Genomic DNA, 19,823 nt, shown 5'->3' on the forward strand with positions numbered 1-19,823 from the left:
GCGACTGACTAGGTTTGTCACCTCTCAAAAGGACGCATGAGCCTACAGGCATTGCGCATGAGCGTCCAGTAACGTGGCAAAAAAATTCCCAGCTCCGCAGAGGCTGTCCTAGCACCCCGGTCATACAAATACTCGTTAACGGCTTTTTCTTGTTGGAGCAGGTGGTCGAACATTAGGAGTGTTGAATTCCAATGTGTCGGGCTGTCGCAAATCAAGCGCCTCACTGGCATGTTGTTTCGCCGCCGATATCGGAAAAGTGCACCATGGAAGTGTAGGAACGCCTGAAATGGCCACACACCTTCCTGGCCTGCTTAAAGACGTCCTGTAAGCCTGAGTACTTATGCACAAAGCGTTGTATGATCAGATTACACACATGTGCCATGCACGGCACATGTGTCAACTTGCCCAAATGCAATGCCGCCAACAAATTTCATCCGTTGTCACAAACCACTTTGCCGATCTCCAGTTGGTACGGAGTCAGCCACTGATCCACCTGTGCGTTTAGGGCGGACAGGAGTGCTGGTCCGGTGTGACTCTCTGCTTTCAGGCAAGTCAACCCCAAGACGGCGTGACACTGCCGTATCCGGGATGTGGAACAGTACCTGGGGAGCTGGGGGGAGTGCCGTTGATGTGGAGCAAGACGCAGCAGCAGAAGAGGACTCAGCCGAGGAGGTTATGGAAGAGGATGGAGTAGGAGGAGTAGAGGAGGTGGCAGCAGGCCTGCCTGCAAGTCGTGGCAGTGTCACCAACTCCTCTGCAGAGCCACGCATTCCATGCTTGGCAGCCGTCAGCAGGTTTACCCAATGCGCAGTGTAGGTGATATACCTGCCCTGACCATACTTTGCAGACCAGGTATCAGTGGTCAGATGGACCCTTGCCCCAACACTGTGTGCCAAACATGCATTACTTCCTTTTGCACAATCGAGTACAGGTTGGGGATTGCCTTTTGTGCAAAGAAATTTCAGCCGGGTACCTTCCACTGCGGTGTCCCAATAGCTACAAATTTTTTGAATGCCTCAGACTCCACCAGCTTGTATGGTAAAAGCTGGCGGGCTAAGAGTTCAGTCAAGCCAGCTGTCAGACGCCGGGCAAGGGGGTGACTTTGTGACATTAGCTTCTTACGCTCAAACATGTCCTTGACAGACACCTGACTGTGGGCAGATGAGCAGGAACTGCTCAAGGCGAGAGACGAAGGGGCGGATGGTTGAGAGGGGGCAAGGAGGACAGCAGTGGATAACGTGGCTGAAGATGCTGGACCAGGAGGAGGATGGTGGCTTTGAGTTTGTGTGCTGCTTGTACTCATGTGTTGATCCCATAGGCGTTTGTGATGTGCGATCATGTGCCTTCGCAAAGCAGTTGTACCTAGGTGGGTGTTGGACTTCCCACAACTCAGTTTCTTTTGGTACAGGTTGCAAATGGCATCGCTGTTGTCAGAGACACACAAAAAAAATGCCACACTGCTGAGCTCTGCAATGACGGCATTCTGGTGGTGGCAAAAGCATGTGTTGATTGGCGTGCTGTCTGGCTGACCCCGGGTGCCGATGCATGCTGTCTGACTGTGCCACTAGCTCCTTGCGACGACCTCCCCCTGCTTCCAACTCGTCTCCTCCTCCTCCTCTCTGTCTCCCCATCTGAACTTTCCCCCTGTTCTTCTTCTCTTCTAGCGGGCACCCACATGACATCCACGGACGCATCGTCATCATCAACCGCTTCACTTGTATCTGACAACTCAGCAAAGGAAGCAGCAGCGGGTACAACATCATCATCATCACACCGTACGTGTGTAATGCTGCCTGACTGAGAAATATCCCTGTTATCTACATCCTCTGGCAATAATGGTTGCGCATCACTCATTTCTTCCAACTGATGTGTAAATAACTCCTCTGACAGATCAAGTGAAGCGGCTGTGGTGCTAGTGTTGGTGGTGGCGGCAGGCGGACGAGTGTTAACTTGAGAGGTGCCCGAAGCTAAGCTGGAGGAGGATGGTGCGTCAAGGTTCCGAGCGGAAGCTGTAGAAGATTGGGTGTCCTGTGTTAGCCAGTCAACTATGTCCTCAGAACTTTTCAAGTTCAGGGTACGTGGCCTCTGAACACTGGGCATTATTCTAGGGCCAAAGGGAATCACAGCACCACAACCACGACGACCCCTGCGGGGTGGCTTGCCTCTGCCTGTCATTTTTGTGACAACAGATATGAGTTGCACTGGTGTGACACTGTGCCCTGGCAGTCCCTGAAACGCACACTCGTGAAGGAAACTGACTGCTATTATATTACAGTCCAAAAAGTTTTTTTTTTGTTAAATGCAAGCTATTGTGACACCAGTGAGTGAGTGGTGGCACTGGGCAAGTGGGCACAGTATATGCTGTGAGCCTGACACACAGGCTGGCAGGCAGGCAACTGCAATTACATTACACAGAAAAAAAAAAGCAGACTGATGTTCTAGCCCTAAAAAGGGCTTTTTGGGGTGCTGTCCTTACAGCAAAGATCAGATGAGTCCTTCAGGACTGTAGTGGACACTGAATACACTAGCCTAGCTATCAATTTCCCTATCAAATCAGCAGCAGCTACACTGTCCCTACTCTCACTAAGTATGCAGCTTCACAATGAATGTAAAATGGATGCTGTCCAGGAGGTGGGAGGGTCTGGGAGGGAGGGTCTGCTGCTGATTGGCTGGAATGTGTCTGCTGACTGTGAGGTACAGGCAGGGTCAAAGTTTACTCAATGATGACGAATTGGGGGCGGACCGAACAGCGCATGTGTTCGCCATCCGTGGCGAGCGCGAACAAGCGATGTTCGCCAGGAACTATTCGCCAGCGAACAGTTCGGGACATCACTAGTGGACAACCATTGATGAGGATATTGCCAATTATGTTTTAAGTTGCACTGGTTGTGCACAAGCACAGCGTGACTTCCCACATGGTGCAGTACAACCTTGGACCTAGCCTCTATCACCGTGGCAGAGAATTCACATAGACTTTGCTGGACCAGTGGAAAATAAAATGTATCTGATTGTGGTAGAAGCACATTCTAAATGGCCAGACGTTCTATTCATGTCGCCGACTACTGCAGAAGCTACTGTTAAAGCATTACAGAAACTATTTGCAACATTTGGATTGCCCAGAGTGCTTGTTTCAGATAATGGACCGCAGTTTGTTTCTGGACAATTTCAGACTCTTCTCAAGGAAAACAGTATTCGGCATCATCGAACAGCACCGTATTATCCTGCTACTAATGGTGAAGCAGAACGTTTTGTTCAAACGTTAAAGGGTTTTCTGAGAAGTCTGAAAGCCGAAGAAAAGAGACCTGAACAACATTTGTCTGAGATCCTTCTACAGTTTCGAAATACACCTCATCCAACCACTGGACAACCTCCAGCATGCCTTATGTTAGGCTGAGAACTCAGGACAAAGTTGGATCTGTTAAAACCAGAGATTCAACAAAGGGTCATCCAGCAGCAATCCAAAAATGCAAGTCAGAAGAGCAGGCCATTGTTACTAGACAGGGGATTCTGTTTGGATGCGTGTATATCATCAGGAGAATTGTTGGAAAGAAGCGGTGATAAAGGTTCTGGGCCTGGCACACTATAAAGTTTAAACCTCTGATGAATGTTGCAAATGGAGACATACAAATCAACTTCGACCACGTATAACAGACAACCTATCAAAGTGGGTAGGGCCACTCATGCAACCAGACACTGATATCTGACATGGAGTCTGGCATGATGATGTTTCTGAAGTCTGCAATACACCTGGTTCAGAGGCTCAAGACAAAGATAATCATCATGATGTAATAGGGGATGATTTGGAGGAGATACCCCACGAAACTCAGGAACAAGAACTGCCAAGCCACAGTACAAGTAACCATGTTACTGTACACAAAAATACTGGCCATTCAACAAGAGAAAGAAGGGCCACAAACCGCTGGCAACCACAAGATCCATTAAGGGACTATAGTCGGAGAAGCTCCACAGAGAGAAGGCGTAAATGGTATCCTAGTAGGAGTAGTATAAGCTATCCTGAAACAAAAATTGTAGATCTGGAAGATGATGGACAAAATGATGCAGATTAAGAAAACATTTTTAAATTGTTAATTTATTATTGTTGACTTTTTACTATTTTTTTTTTATTTTTTTTGTTGACAAAGGAAGGAGATGTGATGTATGGGCTGTGTATGAGTTTGTGTATTGTGATGTATGGGTGAATGGGCTGTTGTTGGCTGTGAATGATGCACTTCCTTACTTTTGGTTCTTTACTCCCTGTTCCTGTTGGCTGAATGTACCAGGGATTTGAAATGGCGGCTGCAGAAACCCTGTGTAACAAGGCAGCAATATGAATATCCTGTAATATATGTATTAATAAAGTGAGTACTTTGTTATACAGGAATAATTGACTGATTTATACAAAACATCACAACCTGTACCTCACAGATGCGGTGTTATAACTTGTACCTGTCACGGCCCCCGGCTCGCCATGAGCTGTGGTCGCATCCGACCGGTGCGACTGTGACGACGAACTGAGCTTAACTGGGTTCTCCTGGCCACCTGCTCGGATTAAAGATGGCGCCAACCATACGGTCGCAGCCATATATAGTCACGACGTCGACGCACACACATGTTCTAGGGTCAGAGGTCACCCTCTGACCAATCAGTCAAAGGAGGGATATTTAAATCCCTGAAGTTCCCTAGTTCATTGCCCTATCGTGGTTTCCATTCCTGGTTCCCGAGAGTGCATTTTCTTGTCCTGTTTTTGATATTCCTGGTATTTTGACCGTGGCTATTCCTGACTATTCTGAATTCTGGTTTCCCTGACTTGGGTTGTTAAACAGTATTGTATATTTTCTGGCTTTCTTGACCTCTGCTATCCCTTGACCATTCTCTGTCTTTAACGTATGCGTTGTTATAATCTGTACCCAACAGATGTGGTGTTATAACTTTTACCTCATAGGTGCGGTTTTATAACCTCTACGCCACAGCCGCAGCGTTATAACCTGTACCCCACAGCCGCAGCGTTATAACCTCTACCCCACAGCTGCAGCGTTATAACCTCTACCCCACAGCCGCAGCGTTATAACCTGTACCCCACAGCCGCAGCGTTATAACCTCTACCCCACAGCCGCAGCGTTATAACCTGTACCCCACAGCCGCAGCGTTATAACCTCTACCCCACAGCCGCAGCGTTATAACCTCTACCCCACAGCCGCAGCGTTATAACCTGTACCCCACAGCCGCAGCGTTATAACCTCTACCCCACAGCCGCAGCGTTATAACCTGTACCCCACAGCCGCAGCGTTATAACCTGTACCCCACAGCCGCAGCGTTATAACCTGTACCCCACAGCCGCAGCGTTATAACCTGTACCCCACAGCCGCAGCGTTATAACCTCTACCCCACAGCCGCAGCGTTATAACCTGTACCCCACAGCCGCAGCGTTATAACCTGTACCCCACAGCCGCAGCGTTATAACCTCTACCCCACAGCCGCAGTGTTATAACCTCTACCCCACAGCCGCAGCGTTATAACCTCTACCCCACAGCCGCAGCGTTATAACCTGTACCCCACAGCCGCAGCGTTATAACCTCTACCCCATAGCCGCAGTGTTATAACCTGTACCCCACAGCCGCAGCGTTATAACCTGTACCCCACAGCTGCAGCGTTATAACCTGTACCCCACAGCTGCAGCGTTATAACCTCTACCCCACAGCCGCAGCGTTATAACCTGTACCCCACAGCCGCAGCTTTATAACCTGTACCCCACAGCCGCAGCGTTATAACCTCTACCCCACAGCCGCAGCGTTATAACCTCTACCCCACAGCCGCAGCGTTATAACCTGTACCCCACAGCCGCAGCGTTATAACCTCTACCCCACAGCCGCAGCGTTATAACCTGTACCCCACAGCCGCAGCGTTATAACCTCTACCCCACAGCCGCAGCGTTATAACCTCTACCCCACAGCCGCAGCGTTATAACCTGTACCCCACAGCCGCAGCGTTATAACCTCTACCCCACAGCCGCAGCGTTATAACCTGTACCCCACAGCCGCAGCGTTATAACCTGTACCCCACAGCTGCAGCGTTATAACCTGTACCCCACAGCTGCAGCGTTATAACCTGTACCCCACAGCCGCAGCGTTATAACCTGTACCCCACAGCCGCAGCGTTATAACCTCTACCCCACAGCCGCAGCGTTATAACCTGTACCCCACAGCCGCAGCGTTATAACCTCTACCCCACAGCTGCAGCGTTATAACCTCTACCCCACAGCCGCAGCGTTATAACCTGTACCCCACAGCTGCAGCGTTATAACCTGTACCCCACAGCCGCAGCGTTATAACCTCTACCCCACAGCTGCAGCATTATAACCTGTACCCCACAGCCGCAGCGTTATAACCTCTACCCCACAGCCGCAGCGTTATAACCTGTACCCCACAGCCGCAGCGTTATAACCTCTACCCCACAGCCGCAGCGTTATAACCTGTACCCCACAGCCGCAGCGTTATAACCTGTACCCCACAGCTGCAGCGCTATAACCTGTACCCCACAGGCGATGTTTTAACCTCCACCCCACAGACGGTGTTATATCATACCACATACACCATAAGCATGGTGTTATAACCTGATATAGGTTAATGACCACTTTTCCCCCTTATATCCTGTGTCACACTACACAATTGATTGAGTAATGTCAGGATGCTCTATTATAACAGCTGGCCTTTGATCCTGATTTGTATCTTCTTCTTGTTTCCCCCCCTGCACTCCATATCCTGTTAACACCTTGTCTTTATGACTGTTGGAAGGTTTAATCAAGTAACATATTTTGACCAGCTAATGCCAAATGTGCTTTAAGTTCTTTGAAGATGCATTTCACTGCACATGACTATATGTATGTAAAATCTATTGTATTGTGTGAAAACAACCCCTTTTTGCATATGTACAGAATTGGATATAAGCTCTGTCAGAGGCGTACATACGACCCATTGGGCCCGGGTGCGAAAATAGATCTGTGGGCCCCTGCTTACTCTGCACGGGCCGGGGGCCGCAACACATGGCAGCGGGCACCTGGTCACAGGGCTGCGACCCCTGCAACCACGGTATGTACGCCAGTGCATGCAGATACACATACACTTAAAGGACCACTATAGACACCCAGATCACTTCAGCTCAATGAAGTGGTCTGGATGCCAGGTCCCTCTAGTTTTAACCCTGCAGCTGAAAACATAGCAGTTTCAGAGAAACTGCTAAGGTTCACTGAGGGTTACATAGTTACATAGCTGAAAAGAGACTTGCGTCCATCAAGTTCAGCCTTCCTCACATTTGTATTTAACTGTTGAATAAAAAGAAGGCAAAAAAACCCAGTTTGAAGCACAATTTTGCAACAAGCTAGGAAAAAAAATCCTTCTTGACCCCAGAATTGCCGTCAGATTTAGGGGTCAAGCCGCTAGAGGCGCTTCCGCAATTCTCACTGTGAAAATCACAGTGAGAAGAAGCTGGACGTCCATAGGAAAGCATTGAGTAATGCTTTCCTATGGGCGGTTTAAATGCGCGGGCAGGTCTTGCCGCGTATGCGGAGCTGAGAGGCGCATCGGGGCAGAGGGATCCCCAGCGCCAAGGGAGTCCGGCGCTGGAGAAAGGTAAGCGCTGAAGGGGTTTTAAACACACACACTCTCACGAACAGACGCATACACACTAGCTAACAGACACACACATTTACTGACAGAGACATACATACACACTCACTGACAGACAGACACACATACACACTCGCTTACAAAACATACAATCTCACTGACAAACACACACTCACTAACAGACACCAAACAGACACACACTAACAGACACACACAAACTAACAAACTCACTGACACACACACAAACTAACTCACACTCAATAGCAGACACACACTCAATAGCAGACACACACTCAATAACAGACACACACAAACTAACACAAGACAAACACACACAGTAACACACACACAAAAAACTAACACACTCACTGACACTCCCTAGCAGACACACACAGTAACACACACACTGACACACAAACTAACACTAACACACACACACACACTCTAACACTAACACCCATACATACACACACACATGTTTTTTTTAAATTTTATCCCCCAGCCTCCCTTTGGGAGAGCTGAGGGGATTCCCTGTGGTCCAGTGGTGCTTCTGGGCGGCCGTTCCTGTGAGCGGCGAGGGAGCACAGATGCTCCTGCTCAACTCCCTCGCGCGCCGCGTACTGATGCCGGAGCCGGAATGACGTCATATTCCGGCTCCGGCATCAGTGCGGTGCACGCGAGGGAGCTGGGCAGAGAGCGCTCAGGGGAGAATGCTCCCTCGCGCTCGGTGACACCAGGGCCAGCCTCGGGGGGGCCCTGAGGTTGCCAGCTCCTGGGCCCCCCAGGAGAAGAGGCTGGCAAACTGGCGTACATACTGGGTCGCAGGGCAGCCGGGTCCGCTGGTGGGCCGGGCCTGGTCGCAGCTGAGACCCCTGATTCCGCGGTATGTGCGCCAGTGCTCTGTGTCTTCTTTCATTAAATTAGGAGTAGTATTCTGCCATACATACGAGCTCGTATTTCTGATGTGTCCATTCCTTGTCTTCATACCTGAGAAAACATTGCTGTCTGCTGAATTTAAACCACAACATAACCTGTACCCCACAGGAGCAGTGTTATATCCTGTACCTCACAGGCAATGTTATAACCTCTACCCTACAGGCGGTGTAATAACCTGTACCACACAGACGCGGTTTTAAAACCTTAAACACTCCCTAACCATAAACATTCCCTAACCATAAACACGCCCTAACCATCAAAACCATCTTACCCTAAACACTCACTAACCATAAACACTCACTAACCATAAACATGCCCTAACCATAAACACTCCCTAACCCTATACACTTCCTAACCCTATACACTTCCTAACCCTATACACTCCCTAACCCTATACACTCCCTAACCCTATACACTCCCTAACCATTAACACTCAATAACCATAAACACTCCCTAACCATTAACACTCAATAACCATAAACACGCCCTAACCATAAACACGCCCTAACCATCAAAACCATCTTACCCTAAACACTCACTAACCATAAACACTCCCTAACCCTATACACTCCCTAACCCTATACACTCCCTAACCCTATACACTCCCTAACCCTATACACTCCCTAACCATTAACACTCAATAACCATTAACACTCCCTAGCCATTAGCACTCAATAACCATAAACACTCCCTAACGCTAAACACGCCCTAACCATAAACACGCTCTAACCATCAAAACCATCTTACCCTAAACACTCACTAACCATAAACACTCACTAACCATAAACACTCCCTAACCCTAAATACTCCATAACCATAAACATTCCCTAACCATAAACATTCCCTAACCATAAACACGCCCTAACCATAAACACGCCCTAACCATCAAAACCATCTTACCCTAAACACTCACTAACCATAAACACTCACTAACCATAAACATGCCCTAACCATAAACACTCCCTAACCCTATACACTTCCTAACCCTATACACTTCCTAACCCTATACACTCCCTAACCCTATACACTCCCTAACCCTATACACTCCCTAACCATTAACACTCAATAACCATAAACACTCCCTAACCATTAACACTCAATAACCATAAACACGCCCTAACCATAAACACGCCCTAACCATCAAAACCATCTTACCCTAAACACTCACTAACCATAAACACTCCCTAACCCTATACACTCCCTAACCCTATACACTCCCTAACCCTATACACTCCCTAACCATTAACACTCAATAACCATTAACACTCCCTAGCCATTAGCACTCAATAACCATAAACACTCCCTAACCCTAAACACGCCCTAACCATAAACACGCTCTAACCATCAAAACCATCTTACCCTAAACACTCACTAACCATAAACACTCACTAACCATAAACACTCCCTAACCCTAAATACTCCATAACCATAAACATTCCCTAACCATAAACATTCCCTAACCATAAACACGCCCTAACCATAAACACGCCCTAACCATCAAAACCATCTTACCCTAAACACTCCCTAACCCTAAACACTCCCTAACCATAAACAATCCCTAACCATTAACACTCCCTAACCCTAAACACTCCCTAACCCTAAACACTCCCTAACCATAAACACTCCCTAACCCTAAACACTCCCTAACCCTAGACCAGGCATAGGCAACCTTCGGCACTCCAGACATTTTGGACTACACGTCCCATGATGCTTTGCCAGTTATGGGAGATGTAGTCCACAACATCTGGAGTGCCGAAGGTTGCCTATCCCTGGACAGTCCGAACTCTAAAAAACATCAAAGTCCCCAATTCCACATACCCCTCACACTAGGCCCCCTAAGTCTAACTTTCCCCTTACATTGACCTTCTTTGCTTTAACGCCTTCCTTTTCCCGAATTTTAACACCTAGTTTTGGCTGCAACAGTTTAAAAGCAAACCTTTATGCTCTAGGAGTTTCTGTCAGGTTTCGCTTAACACGGCACAGAATCAGGCTTTTTCAGACGCACCTAAACACAAACCCAGAGCATTATGACATTGTGGATGGTCCATGTACACACAGTATGGGATGTGTGTGTAACCAAAGGTTCTGCCTGGCTGTGTAAACATGACCTTTCACATCCACCATGTTGTTATCATTGTGGGTGAATAGATCAACTGCCATTTATTTAGTAACCCTGAAATATTTTATGTTGGAATAAGCGACACATTGCATTGAGACTGCACATTGGCACGACTTTCTACAAACTCACCTGCAGTCAAGCAGCTCACTCCTGCACTTTGATGATTGCTTTTTGAATCCTCTTCAGTCCACATGCCCAGCAAACAATGAGCAAGGTCATCCTCAGTCCCTGTACAGACCGCTTTCTGCAGAAATGGGCCAGAGCCAGGGCCAAATGGATCACCTTTCAGGATTTCCAAGACAGGTCCACAGTTCAGTTGTCTGCAGAGGACTGAGGCACTCGTCCTGTCCCACAATTCGTCACTCAGCCAGCCCCACGTATCTTTGTAAAACACCTCGATTCTTCCCTTGCAGGTCCCTCCGCCATCCACCAACCTAAACTGGGAGAAAACTAAGGGAGACATACTGTCAGACGCAGTTACAGTTATAATCACAAATTTCGTACCTGTTACACACTGTTACAGTTATAATCACAAACTCCGTACATGTTACACGCGGTTACAGATAAAATCACATACATATTATAGATATAATCTCACATTGTGTAAACATTAAAGAAGATTACAGTTGTAGTGGGACCTGGGTAACCTGGCTGGGTATCCCTTTGGTTAGAGTAGGTCAGACCCATTTCCCCAGTAACAGGACAGGACACAGTTCCAGGATACAACATTTGACAATGTTTATTGGGCACACAGCTTTTTATGCACAGACCCCCGCAGGGGGTCTCCATCCAGCACAGCACACAATCACATACAGGAGGGGGGTTGGGGAACTGATAACCATCTCCCGCTCTGGGAGATACTAACAGGACACAGGGACACGCATGAGTACACTTCACATACAGGGGGTTGAACTTTGGGGCTCGGTGCCCCGGGATGGGAAGGGGGTACAGGGTTACATTTTATATGAGGGAATAGCCCTGGGTTCGATCTGGGACCCCTGCAAAAAGTGGGGTGATCAGATGTACAGAGCCGGAGATATCAGCGTCGGAAGTCTGGGGCTCAAGGCTCTGTACATCCCCGGAATCCGTTCCATGGTGTTGTTTGGTTTAGTCCGGTGAATTCAAACTTTACGCCTAAACCAAGCAACGACCAATCAGCCGAACTCGCGCGAACCAAATCACGCCAATCAGCGTTAAGGGGAGGAAGGAGTTTCGCCGCCCAATCTGAAGAGAGGGAGCGAAATTTGGCTGCACCAATCGTGCTTGAATATGATGGGGGTTTCGCGGCCCATTCAGAAGATAGGGCGCGAAACCCGATGTCACCAATCTGCTGAAAGGCGCGAAATGTATTTGCCCCATTAAGCGTCGCCGCCCAATCAGATGGAAGGGCGTGAAACCCCGTTTGAATGAGCACTCCTACTCGTATTGGTTGCTCGCTCCCTGCTCCCTGCGGCGACCAATCAGCGCTTTGTTTGTGCCGGCCAACCAGGAGAGTGATGTGAACCTAGTTTGAATGGGTGCTCCCTCTCCCATTGGTTGGCACTGACTTCCATGCGGCCAGCGGGAGCCCTGCGGTCGCGGGGCTGACTCGCAGCCCCAGGGACCTGCTTGGTTGATGCGTAACCTCGTGGCTCCCAGGTGAGGGACCGGAATGAGGGACTCCCGGCAGCCACCCAGGGGAGGCATGCGCCGCTCGTTCCCCTGCGGTTTTCACACCTCGTTAGTGAGGTGTGAACAAACTAATTTGAGTATCATTGTGGTCTGGCACTGTTCGAGAGACGAATGCCCCCCCTAGTGGGCGTTCAGTAATACGAACCGGCGGCCACCCAGGGGAGGCACGTGCCGCTCGTTCCCCTGCGGTCTGCAGTTTTCACACCTCATTAGTGAGGTGTGAACATTCTAAGTAAATGGTCTAACTGAGGTGCCGGAGCGCCCCTGGTCGGTCAAAAGGTGTAGTGCAGGATTTTATAGTCAAACTTCTAGAAAAAGGAATAGGAAAGAGGGGAAACACACATTCTAGTAGGCACATCCACACGTAAAAGAAACAAGGCAATTCACAGTTTAGGCAATCCCGCCACAACAGGTATGACCACACACTGCAAGCATGTCACATGTTAGTTTTATTCTCAAACTATCTACATGTGACACAATACTACAAATAATATCTCACACGGCATTCATGTAACATATATAATCACACACTGCGTACATGTTACAAGCAGTTACAGATAATATATCTTACCGTGCACGTGTTACCGTGGTTACAGTTATAATCACACACTCCACACATGTTATACGAGGTTACAGCTGTAATCACACACTCCGTACATGTTACACACGGTTACAGTTATAATCACACACTGCATACATGTTACACGCTGTTGCAGTTATAATCAATCACACTGTATACATGTTGCATGCGGTTACAGTTATAATCACACATTCCGTAGATGTTACACGCGATTACAGTTATTATCACACACTGTATACATGTTACACACGGTTACAGTTGTAATCACACACTCCGTACATGTTACACGCAGTTACAGTTATAATCAATCACACTGTATACATGTTACATGCAGTTAAAGTTATAATCACACACGCTGTAGATGTTACACGCAGTTACAGTTATAATCACACACTCCGTACATGTTACACTTGGTTAGAGTTATCACACCCTGTATACATGTCACACGTGGTTACAGTTATAATCACACACTCCATACATGTTACACACGGTTATAGTTATAATCGATCACACACTCCTTACATGTTACACGCAGGTAAGCAGAGGTAGCATTTCTGGATGATCATTTTCCACCCACCCTCCCCAGGGTTCTCATTACATTTATACATAGCTTATATTACCTGGCTTACCTGACAAACCAATCATATCCACCAACCTCTCAACACCTAAAATAGCTGAATTCACACAATGAATACTGTGACAGAGCACCTGGCACACCGACCGGCTACCTCAATCAAACGCTGCTTTCTAGTACTTGTGAGAACCATAAGCACTGTACTGGAACACCATAACCACCCCACGAACTGCAGCAGCTTGGTTGGGGTCTCGCTGTCCTCCACCCACCCTGGATCCAAGACCAGAATCCAGCTTCCACTGGGTAGACCTCTCCTAGTCCAGAGAGCGTAGCAGGAACAACTCTTATAAAAGCTAGTGATTATACTCAGGGGAGTGTAGTGATTATAGCAATCCCCAGAGTAAATGTAGTTCTCCAATCCCCCAAACATGAGCCAAGACTTCATGAATGGGTAAATTAATCTCACTTTAATGGGAGCCACACTTGGCCTTTTATGACAATCCCCATGCAAGGGGTACGCCCACGTGGACCTTGTTGGGGACTCCAACACAAAGACACAGACCAATAAGAACAGTGATTACATGCACAACACTCCCATAACAAACATACAATCCCTCCTCTTTGCCTGGGAGCTAATTGAGTCAGATACTGTATCAATTCAATTATCTCCAGGCAGAAAAAAACACATATTTCAAAAAAAATCCCAAAAGTACCCCAAACACACATAATATCACCACAAATGTTACATCCCTTGATAGCCCTGATCTGGGTGACCAACATATCCAAAAATCACCCAGATCAGTTCAGGGTTTCCGAAATTCTATGGAAGTCATTTATTTGACTGACCGCAGGCATGGTCCCATAGCCAAAAATAGTTCCATAGAATCGCGGCTTAGTGCCGCTGGAGGAACAACCGGGATACGCAAAGACTTCAGGCTGAAAATAGTTCCATAGAATTGCGGCTAAGTGCCGCAGGGGAACTAACCGGGAACCGCAAGGTTTTCATCCCAAAAATAGTTCCAGGGCATTCGCGGCTAAGTCCCCCTAAAGTCTATTTGCGGTTTTGGTCCATGCCAACAGGATGGCCACCACCTCACCTCCAGTTACGCTACTTTTCCACCTTGTTTGGTGGCTGTCTCCCTTGCTGCCCTGTTGTGTATTTGTACCCCACCTCATCTAGCCTGTAAGCTCATTTGAGCAGGGCCCTCATCTACCTATTTTTCCTGTGTCACTGTGAAATTGTCTTATTTATTGTACATTTTCCCCCTTATATATATAATATTGTAAAGCACTGTGGAATTTTATAGCATGACAGGAGGCTTCATATTTGCTTAAGTCTCTCTTTACTAGAACTCCACATTAACTCCGCAGCACATTAACATAGAGAGAAAAAAACAATCACAAAAAAGTAAGGAAACCATAAAAGGCCCCTCCCAACTGATACCGGAGAAACTGACGGAAGCCAAGCACAGAGAGATGGACACAGGTTTCTTCAGGAAGGAAGAGATTCTTTATTCGATTCACCGAACGGGACTCAGAGGGACTAATGTCACCAAAATACAACAAGATCTGAGCCCCGGACAATAGTGTAGGCTCCTTATATAGGCATGTAACTCCTCCCATAATAAGCTCCACCCACACATACTCTTACCCAATCAATCGAACAAGTACTAACTTCCTGTTTGACCGCATGGCTTGCCCAGCACAATGGAGGAGGGGAATACTACATCCGGTATTCTCGCACATGCTCCGTACACTACTGATTGTATCTTTGCCACGTGCAACCAACCGACCGATACACCAGTATATGTACGTACACATGCCACGTGGTAATCTCGGCCTACTAAATTTATTTTTACCGAGATTCCACCACATTCCCCCCTTTGATGCCTCTGATATTTTCACAATTCCGGAGGCATCACTTAACCATAGTTTGCATATACCTCAGGATGCCATGAACCAGACCAGACTTTGCGACTAATGACATGAATCCCTCAACATTCCTCTTCCTGCACTGGTTCTCCCTGATTTAGCGCCTCATATCTATATATGGCCATTATCTGTGCAGCAGCCTTTCTCTCTGCTATATTTTCTATAATGCCCTGCACAGACCTAACTACCAAAGGAACAAGACATGGTAGAAGAAGACACAGCATTAAGATTAGCATGACTCCACCTACCAATGCCTTAAGTCCTCCAAACTGCTCATACCAATTACCAAACCAACTACTTCGATTATACCCTTTCCATACCTGAGTAGGCACATGCGCTAGTTTAACCATATGGCTAGTAAGCTCAGCTATTGCTTGCCCTTGCTTAGGTTAAACTTCCCACATACACCTCCCTCTACTGCCAATAGGTAATCCAAAGCTAATCTATTTTGGTAAACGGCTGTACTCATCCTAGTATTATGCTTCGCTAGGAGATTGAGCGCTTGTGATGTCTCATAGGTAATTATCTCAACCACTGCCTGTAACCTTATAATACGGTTGAGCATATATATTGGGGTTCTATAACCAAAAGTACCATCCTCTGCCCATGTAGCTGGCCCATAATAATCTATAATACGCTGGGGAGGCCATTCATTATCTTCCCAGGTACCTATCTCTAGGGGGCCCCTTTTCTTCCTATGATTCACATCATATACTTTAACTCCCAAAGTCTCTCCTGTTTCAATAGGCAACAAGAAGAAGGATGGTTTGAGCATACCTAACACACATGCCCCTTCCCAGTCCTGTGGTAACTCCGAATAGGCTTTCTTACCACAGATCCAGTACAAATTTGCCGGGGCTTTCCAACTAGATGTGATAGATAGATCAAACCACACGTCCTTTAAATTGGCATAACTTGCAAACGGGTTAGGTGGTTCTGAGAAATTTGAAGCCGACCACCAGGTTGTATTCTTTGTATTATCATCATAAGCTTTTTGCCCTAGACAAGTTAATTCTCCTACAGATGTATTAAACATTATTCCTTTCCTTGCTATGCAAACATAACCTATAATGGAGGTCTTTAATCGCCACTCAGATTTACCTCTAACACTCATTTGATAATCGGCTTGAGAAGATATTATTTGTTCAATTGTCTCATAACCAGAATACATTACCTCCTTTGCTTCCCAGGGCCATTGGTCTCCCATGTTAGTACCTCCACACACATAGCAGTTGGTCACATTAAGACTACCAGCAATACTCTCAGCTAGATCAATAAACAGGTTTTTAGCGTTATGGGGGATCTTATTTTCTACACTCATCTCTTCATAAAAAGAATGGAAAACCTGATGAGTTTGGGATGCTACGGTCAGGGCCGGATTAAGAGCACACTGAGCCTGGTGCTGACAATTATGATGGGCCTAATTACGGAATCTTATCAATCAAAAACACTAAAACAGTCATACCTCCCAAGCGTCATGTATCTGATAGAGATGGTGCTGGAGGGAAACTCATAGGATGCGGCTATAAGAAAACACATACTCTATGCTAATCTCTCTCTAACTTATGCTTTCATCTTTCAAGTAATTCCATACCCCTAACAGCAGTGTCCAGTGAAGCAGGAAGGCAATGGGCGGGGTAAAAGGGTGTGCCACTGGTGCAAATCACGTGACCAGACCTGCCAAAAGGGGAGAACATGCTCAAAAAGGGGGCATGTCTGTCCAAAGAATTTGAAGGACAGCCTGGCATGAATGCATGTCAGGCTGCCCGCCAATCCTGCAGGCTGTCCAACTGAGGGCATACTATGCAGGCTGCACCCTAAGCTTGACATAAATGCGTCTAATATTGCGCTCACTCCATGCTTTCTAAGGACTGTCCCCTAGCACTCGCATGTCCACTTTTCTCATTATTGTCTTATAAGCCGGCAGAAGTCCCTGGTATATAGTCTGAGACAGAGAAAAGGTGTATGTAGTGAGTGTAGAAGAAAGGGGACATGCCACAGTGTTAGAGAGACCAACGTCTGCATTACCTAAACTAATTTTATTGTCAGCCAGTCCACACAAGTTTTGTTCCCATACATCCCACTTAAGCTTTCAAACTTAAAGGAACACTATAGTCACCATAACAACTACAGCTTATTGTATTTGTTCTGGTAAGTATAATCATTCCATTCAGGCCTTTTGCAGTAAACACTGTCTTTTCAGAGAAAATAACTCCACTGGCCACTCCTTAGATGGCTGCTAGAGGTGCTTCCTGGGGCAGTACTGCCTAGTGTGAAGCACTGCCATTCAGTGTCTCCACCCTCTGCATGCAGACACTGAACTTTCCTCATACAGATGCATTGATTCAATTTATCTTTATGAGGAGATGCTGATTGGAATTGTGCTGGCTCTGCCCCTGATCTGCCTAGTTGACAGTCTCAGCCAATCCTATGGGGAAGTATTGTAATTTGCTCAGACCACCACTTCTGATGATGTCAGCAGACAGTCCGTTCAGAGGCAGAGCCAGCAGCTGCAGACTTGAATACAAGTTATATTTTACTATACTTAGGGAGGCAAGAAGGGGCCAACGTGGTGGTTTTAACATAATAGGGTCAGAAATACATGATTGTGTTCCTGACCCTATAGTGCTCCTTTAAGCAAGAGTATGTGAAGAGTAGTTAAGGTTTCTTGGAAAAAAATACCAGTCTTAATCATTTGTTTAATCACAAGGAGTGACATTGATACCGGAGAAACTGACGGAAGCGAAGCACAGAGAGATGGACACAGGTTTCTTCAGGAAGGAAGAGATTCTTTATTGGATCACCGATCGGGACTCAGAGGGACTAGCGTCACCAAAATACCACAAGTTCTGAGCCCCGGACAATAGTGCAGGCTCCTTATATAGGCACATAACTCCTCCCATATTAAGCTCCACCCGCACATTCTCTTGACCAATCAATACAAATAAGAATTAACTTCCTGCTTGACCGCATGGCTTGTCCAGCACAATGGAGGAGGGGAATACTACATCCTGTATTCTTGCACATGCTCCGTACACTACTGATCGTATCTTGCCTCGTGCAACCAACTGATCGATACGTCAGCATATGCACGTACACATGCCACGTGGTAATCTCGGCCTACTAAATTTATTTTTACCGAGATTCCACCACATTCCCCCCTTTGATGCCTCTTGATATTTCACAATTACTTGAGGCATCACTTAACCTTGGTTTGCATACACCGCAAGTTACCTTGAACCAGACCAGACTTATCTTATGATGTGAATCTTCAACACTCATCTTCCTGCATTGGTTCTCCCTGATCTAGAGTCTTGTACTTATAAATCGCCATTATCTGTGCAGCAGCCTTCCTCTCTGCTATATTTTCTATCAGGCTTTGCACAGACCTAACTACTAAGGGTATAAGACACGGCAGGAGTAGACACAACATTAAAATCAGTAGGACTCCACCTACCACTGCCTTAAGCCCTCCAAACCACTCATACCAGCTACCAAACCAACTACTTGGATTATACCCTTTCCATACCTGAGTAGGCACATGCGCTAGTTTAACCATATGGCTAGTAAGCTCAGCTATTGCTTGCCCTTCGTCATCTATTTGAAGACAGCAATTGCTCAGGTTAAACTTCCCACATACACCTCCCTCTACTGCCAAAAGGTAATCCAAGGCTAATCTATTTTGGTAAACTGCCGTCCTCATCCTGGTGTTATGCTTCGCTAGAAGATTGAGCGCTTGTGATGTTTCGTTAGTAATAATCTCAACCACCGCCTGTAATCTTATAATACGGTTGAGCATATAAATAGGGGTTCTGTAACCAAAGGTACCATCCTCTGCCCACGTGGCTGGCCCATAATAATCTATGATACGCTGGGGAGGCCATTCATCATCTTCCCAGGCGCCTATCTCTATGGGTCCCCTTTTCTTCCTTTGATTCACATCATACACTTTAACACCTAAAGTCTCACCTGTTTCAATCGGTAACAAGAAGAAGGATGGTTTGAGCATACCCAACACACATGCCCCTTCCCAGTCCTGTGGCAACTCCGAATAGGCTTTCTTACCACAGATCCAGTACAAATTTGCTGGGGCTCTCCAGGTAGATGTGATGGATAAATCAAACCACACATCCTTTAAATTGGCGTATCTAGCAAACGGGTTAGGTGGTTCTGAGACATTTGAAGCCGACCACCAAGTTGTATTCTTTGTATCATCATCATAAGCTTTTTACCCTAGACAAGTTAATTCTCCTACAGAAGTATTATACATTATTCCTTTCCTTGCTATGCAAACATAACCTATGATGGAGGTCTTTAATCTCCACTCAGATTTACCTCTAACACTCATATGATAATCGGCTTGTGTAGATATTAGTTGGTCAACTGCCT

At 46.7% G+C, this 19,823-nt stretch overlaps 1 protein-coding gene across 1 annotated transcript in view; it reads right to left on the minus strand.

Annotated features, from left to right (window-relative positions):
* Positions 1-19,823, minus strand: part of LOC134608229 (deleted in malignant brain tumors 1 protein-like) — a 278,159-nt gene that overhangs the window by 154,494 nt on the left and 103,842 nt on the right. Inside the window, exon 3 of the mRNA XM_063450892.1 lies at positions 10,807-11,127. Coding sequence (XP_063306962.1) covers positions 10,807-11,127 — 321 coding nt within the window. The remainder of the gene's footprint in view (positions 1-10,806; positions 11,128-19,823) is intronic.

Source organism: Pelobates fuscus, chromosome 4 (genome assembly GCF_036172605.1).
Source record: "Pelobates fuscus isolate aPelFus1 chromosome 4, aPelFus1.pri, whole genome shotgun sequence".
NCBI classification, from domain to species: domain Eukaryota; kingdom Metazoa; phylum Chordata; class Amphibia; order Anura; family Pelobatidae; genus Pelobates; species Pelobates fuscus.